The sequence below is a fragment of the Somniosus microcephalus genome, chromosome 25 (assembly GCF_052327205.1).
Source record: "Somniosus microcephalus isolate GS21.2 chromosome 25, FLI_Smic_1.0, whole genome shotgun sequence".
Classification (NCBI taxonomy): Eukaryota; Metazoa; Chordata; class Chondrichthyes; order Squaliformes; family Somniosidae; genus Somniosus; species Somniosus microcephalus.
In genome coordinates this window covers 51,713,527-51,719,526 of record NC_141011.1, presented here as the reverse complement: position 1 = coordinate 51,719,526, position 6,000 = coordinate 51,713,527, and the positions used below count along the sequence as shown (strand labels likewise).

Here is a 6,000-nt window from a genome sequence, read left to right as displayed (position 1 = left end):
GAGAGCGAGGGGGGGAGAGAGAGCGAGGGGGGGAGAGAGAGTCGGGGGGGGGAAAGAGAGTCGGGGGGGGGAAAGAGAGTCGGGGGGGGGAAAGAGAGTCGGGGGGGGGAAAGAGAGTCGGGGGGGGGAAAGAGAGTCGGGGGGGGGAAAGAGAGTCGGGGGGGGAAAGAGAGTCGGGGGGGGAGAAGAGAGTCGGGGGGGGAGAAGAGAGTCGGGGGGGGAGAAGAGAGTCGGGGGGGGGAGAAGAGAGTTGGGGGGGGGAGAAGAGAGTTGGGGGGGGGGAGAAGAGAGTTGGGGGGGGGAGAAGAGAGTTGGGGGGGGGAGAAGAGAGTTGGGGGGGGGGAGAAGAGAGTTGGGGGGGGGGAGAAGAGAGTTGGGGGGGGGGAGAAGAGAGTTGGGGGGGGGAGAAGAGAGTTGGGGGGGGGGAGAAGAGAGTTGGGGGGGGGGGAGAAGAGAGTTGGGGGGGGGAGAAGAGAGTTGGGGGGGGGAGAAGAGAGTTGGGGGGGGGAGAAGAGAGTTGGGGGGGGGAGAAGAGAGTTGGGGGGGGGGGGAGAAGAGAGTTGGGGGGGGGGGAGAAGAGAGTTGGGGGGGGGGGGGAGAAGAGAGTTGGGGGGGGGGGAGAAGAGAGTTGGGGGGGGGGGGAGAAGAGAGTTGGGGGGGGGGGGAGAAGAGAGTTTGGGGGGGGGGGGGGGAGAAGAGAGTTTGGGGGGGGGGAGAGAGTTTGGGGGGGGGGAGGAGAAGAGAGTTTGGGGGGGGGGGGAGAAGAGAGTTTGGGGGGGGGGGGAGAAGAGAGTTTGGGGGGGGGGGAGAAGAGAGTTTGGGGGGGGGGGGAGAAGAGAGTTTGGGGGGGGGGGGGGAGAAGAGAGTTTGGGGGGGGGGGGGAGGAGAGAGTTTGGGGGGGGGGGGGGAGGAGAGAGTTTGGGGGGGGGGGGAGGAGAGAGTTTGGGGGGGGGGGAGAGAGAGAGTTGGGGGGGGGGGGGAGAAGAGAGTTGGGGGGGGGGGGGAGAAGAGAGTTGGGGGGGGGGGGAGAAGAGAGTTGGGGGGGGGAGAAGAGAGTTGGGGGGGGAGAAGAGAGTTGGGGGGGGAGAAGAGAGTTGGGGGGGGGGGGGAGAAGAGAGTTGGGGGGGGGGGGGAGAAGAGAGTTGGGGGGGGGGGAGAAGAGAGTTGGGGGGGGGGGAGAAGAGAGTTGGGGGGGGGGGGAGAAGAGAGTTGGGGGGGGGGGAGAAGAGAGTTGGGGGGGGGGGGGGAGAAGAGAGTTGGGGGGGGGGGGAGAAGAGAGTTGGGGGGGGGGGGAGAAGAGAGTTGGGGGGGGGGGGGAGAAGAGAGTTGGGGGGGGGGGGGAGAAGAGAGTTGGGGGGGGGGGGAGAAGAGAGTTGGGGGGGGGGGGGGAGAAGAGAGTTGGGGGGGGGGGAAGAAGAGAGTTTGGGGGGGGGGGGAGAAGAGAGTTTGGGGGGGGGGGAGAAGAGAGTTTGGGGGGCGGGAGAAGAGAGTTTGGGGGGGGGGGAGAAGAGAGTTTGGGGGGGGGGGAGAAGAGAGTTTGGGGGGGGGGGGAGAAGAGAGTTTGGGGGGGGGGGAGAAGAGAGTTTGGGGGGGGGGGGAAGAAGAGAGTTTGGGGGGGGGGGGAAGAAGAGAGTTTGGGGGGGGGGGGGGAGAAGAGAGTTTGGGGGGGGGGGGGGGGGGGGAGAAGAGAGTTTGGGGGGGGGGGGGGGGAGAAGAGAGTTTTGGGGGGGGGGGAAAGAGAGAGAGTTGGGGGGGGGCAGAGAAAGAGAGTTTGGGTGGGGGAAGTCTGTCCTCAGTCTCCGCGGTTTATGATCCGAATCCCTCCCTCGCTGCGGGTCATTTCCCTCATACGGGGGAATCGAGCTAAACACAAGCCGCGCCAGTCAGTGATTTCCCAGCCCGGGTTAGTGGGGAGTGGGGCGGGTACCTGGGTCTGAGCGGACCGCTCACCGGCTCCCGGCTCCGCCATCCCCCCGGTCTCAGGCCTCGGGCCCCGGCCTCCCGCTCTCTCCACCCGGGCTCTCGGGCCCCGGCCACCCGCTCTCTCCCCCCGGGCTCTCGGGCCCCGGCCTCCCGCTCCCGCTCTCGCTCTCTCCACCCGGGCTCTCGGGCCCCCGCCTCCCACTGCCGCTCGCTCTCCTCGGGCCCCGGCCTCCCGCTACCGCTCTCGGGTCTCCCGCTCGCTCAACCTTCCCGCCAACCCAGCCATACGGAGTCTGAGGGCGGACACTCCGCACCAAAACCAGTTAGACTCGCCTCACTCACTCCATCTATCCAGCACCCTGAAGACAATTATATATGCAAATCTCTAGACAATCTATAAACATACCGCCACTAAAACTTCTTAAAAGACTTCTTCACAAATATAATTACCATACATGATTTATTATGGCCCGGATTTTACCAGGCCAATGACTGCTTACGCCATCGAAAGCGCCCGCGTAAGGCCTTCTTTTACCAGTGTACTCTTTTGATTGGGTGGTTTAATAAATTGTAAATTAATAAAACTTTACAGAAAACTTAACAAATTAAATTAAAATATGGTTCCCAGTGGTGATAATGCACTCCAGTCCCCGCAGCACCCACCGGTCGCGGAAGGCCTCAAGCATGCCGGCATCTTTTACCAGTGTAAGGGTTTAAATAAATGTTAAAATATTATTTTTTTAATCATTTAAACATCCCCTTACATTTAAAATTATTTCAGATTATGTTTGCCCCGTTCAGATCTATTTTACAAAAAATGTAATGGTATTTTAATTAATTTTGAACCCGTGATGATTTATTTTTATTTTCAGGTGTTGTGAAAATGGGTTTTTTATGGGGATTCCCATTTTGCTGATGGTGATTCCGTACATCAATTGAATCGCCATCAGCCTAATGGGAATCCCCCCTTCTGTCCCTGGCCTGGCCCACATACTCACAGGGACGCTTGCGAACCACCTGTGCCCTTTGGGTGCCCTTGGGCACGCAGGCCCGGGGAGTGCACGTGTCCAAAGGTCCAAAGCAACCAGGAAGGCGTTTTCCTTGCAGTTCGGAGGCGTCCGCCAGCGGCAAGCGGTCGACCACAATTTCCACCCCTGTATATTGTGCACTTGCAATTGTTATTAACAATAACGCTGTGTCATTCTATCATTTCATCCTACACATTCATATTGTACAAATGTGTTACTCACCAGAGGAAAAATAAAACTGCTGGTTGTGTCACAGATTGGTTAAGAGTCAAACTGAAGAAACATTTCACATTGCGCTATAGGGTTGCCAACTCTGGTTGGGCTTATTCCTGGAGTTGCCATTACAGGGCTTGCTTCCAAATACGCTACACGCCTGCCATTGGTTGCCGACATTTCCACCCTCACGGAACGCCGCCGTTCCCACGCCAGTTGGGAAGCGAATCGACTCTTCAGTACCTGATTGGATGGTTCTTGAATGTCATAGAATCATCGAATGATACAGCGCAGAAGGAGGCCATTAGGCCCATCGTGCCTGTACCAGCTGTTTGGTAGAGCCATCTAATTAGTCCCACTCCCCTGCTCTTTCCCCATAGCCCTATAATTTTTTTCCTTCAAGTATTTATCCAATTCTCTTTTGAAAGTTACTATTGAATCTGCTTCCACCGCCCTTTCAGGCAGCGCATTCCAGATCACAACAACTCGCTGCTTTAATTTTTTTTCCTCATGTCGCCTCTGGTTCTTTTGCCAATCACCATAAATTTATAACCTCTGGTTACCGTCCCTTCTGCCACTGGAAACATGATTTTGAACACCTCAATCAAATTTCCACTTAACCTTCTCTGCTCTAAGGAGACCAACCCCAGCTTCTCCAGTCTATCCATGTAACTGAAGTGTCTCATCCCTGGTACAATTCTCGTAAATCTCTTCTGCACCCTCTCTAAGTCCTTGGCATCCTTCCTGAAGTGTGGTTTCCCAGAATTTAACACAATACTCTAGCTGAGGCCTAACCAGTGTTGTATAAAGGTTTAGCATAACTTCCTTGCATTTGTACTCTATGTCACTATTAATAAAGCCAAGGATCCCATATGCTTTTTTAACAGTCTTCTCAACTTGTCCTGCCACCTTCAAAGATTTGTGTATATACACCCCCGGGTCTATCTCTGCCATTTTACCAGTCTGTCTATGTCCTTCTGAAGTCTGTTACTGTAAGTGGTTTTCTCGGGCGCACTGAAAACACACCTCTTACTACAAGTTCTGGACGATTGGGATTATATGGACAGATCAGACTCGGACACCCATTTGAGCTCAACCGTATTGTGTTTAATAGGAATGAACAATAACTCTCACAACAGTACAAAACAATGCAACCCTGGCTTGTCCAACAATCATAATCATAATCAACTTTATTGTCATTGTTAGTGCACAAGTGCAGTACAACGAAATGTAGTCTTGTGGCTCCCGAGAGTGTACATTTAGATTAAGACATTTAACATTCGACATTCATTTGGCTTGTAATACATAAACATAAACATAACCATAATAAAGTGCATTGGCAGATGTGCAGGCTTTAGAGTTTATTTGGAGAGTTCAGTAGGATGACAGCCCTGGGAAAGAAGCTGTTCCTAAATCTGGTCATTCGGGTGCGAATGCATCTGTAGCGTCTCCCAGATGGCAGGGGGGCGAACAGACTGTGGCTGGGGTGGGTAGGGTCTTTGATGATGGTCAGTGACCTCCGTAAACAGCGTTTCTGATAGATGTTCTCTATGGTCGGTAGCCGGGTGCCGGTAATGCGTTGGGCAGTTTTGACTACCCACTGCAGGGCTTTCCGATCATAGGAGCTACAGCTGCCATACCACACTGTGATACAGTTCGTCAGGATATAAGCCATACCGTGCTAAATTACCACGGTCTAATAAAAGAACCCTCCTGTGAAATAAACTGACACAGGACCCCAGCACTAAACCCCTCTAAGGTTTGGTTGGGACTTACAATCACTCCCTCACACAGCTAAGTGGTCTTGTGGATGTGTAAGCGCAGGCAATATGCTCACCCCGATTACCCATTGTCTTGCTTGCAGCTTCTTCCTGTACGTCTCGCTCCTGGTTCCGTAGTGAAGACACGGTATCCAAGTTCCAGTTTGAGTCGAGGTCCGTTGATGAGGGATGAAGAGCAGCGCTCAGCTTCTGGCGGTGTTCCGTCGAGCCTAGCCCCACTCGGGAGACTCGCTGTAGATTGATGCCGAGGAGAAGAGAGAGAGAGAGCAGGCCCCCGAACGGCTCCTTATATACCCAAAACCCATCACCTTTTCTCCCGCCAATACTGATCGATGTATTGACTCAGGTGATCTGTCTGTACCCCCCCTGTGGCCTGGAGTGACTTATGACCTTTGAAATCTTTGTGAAACATTATATTCCGTTTCCCCGCTCCCAGGCCTGGCACCTGGAGAGACAATGCGTGCTGATTACTGGATGTCTGTCGTTTCCTGAGTTGATGGCCCCCATTAGCAGGTAATGGGTTTCAATCTCAAACCGAACTTGCTTAACTGGCTTATCTCCTGGAAGACAATGGCCCGGCCATCTCCTGCTTTCCACCAGTTTCGGTTGGGACTGTGCTTTATTGATGTGAGGGCATAGTGTCTCTGAGTTACCTCTCGGGGTATTGTTCCCAGTAATCATGTTAGATGGTGACAACGTCAATCGGCCTGGGTTCCCTTCCACCCAGCCTGTCAGTGTGAGATGGCCGCTTGCATATGAACGCACCTTAGTCAGGTTAGCCTGGCTTGCAATCCTATTCCCTAAGCCACTCCCACAAGCTTGCCCAACAGTAAAGTTCTTTCTTGGGGTTTTGGATATAAAATACGATTCATAAAAATGGCCAGAAAGCTGGTGCTACAGTTACTACCCTCCTCATTGTTTAGTACATTTCCAAGTTTCTTGTCATCTGCAAACTTTGAAATTGTATACCCAAGTCCAGGTCATTAATACTGATGTAAGCCCCCAAAGTGTGGACTAAGTGATATACAAAGTTGACGACACTGGCTTGTTGTAAG

General features: G+C 53.8%; 1 protein-coding gene across 2 annotated transcripts in view; it reads right to left on the bottom strand.

Moving 5' to 3' along the window:
• The window catches only part of cenps (centromere protein S), a 46,095-nt gene extending 43,562 nt beyond the window's left edge, over positions 1-2,533 (bottom strand). The window contains exon 1 of one of the 2 annotated variants that reach the window (XM_085967435.1): positions 2,374-2,533. In XM_085967435.1, coding sequence (XP_085823561.1) covers positions 2,374-2,376 — 3 coding nt within the window. In that variant the 5' untranslated portion in view covers positions 2,377-2,533. Of the gene's footprint in view, positions 1-1,927; positions 2,246-2,373 lie in introns of those variants that run through there. The other variant, XM_085967434.1, reaches the window with a different exon arrangement.
• Positions 2,534-6,000: the final 3,467 nt, after the last annotated feature.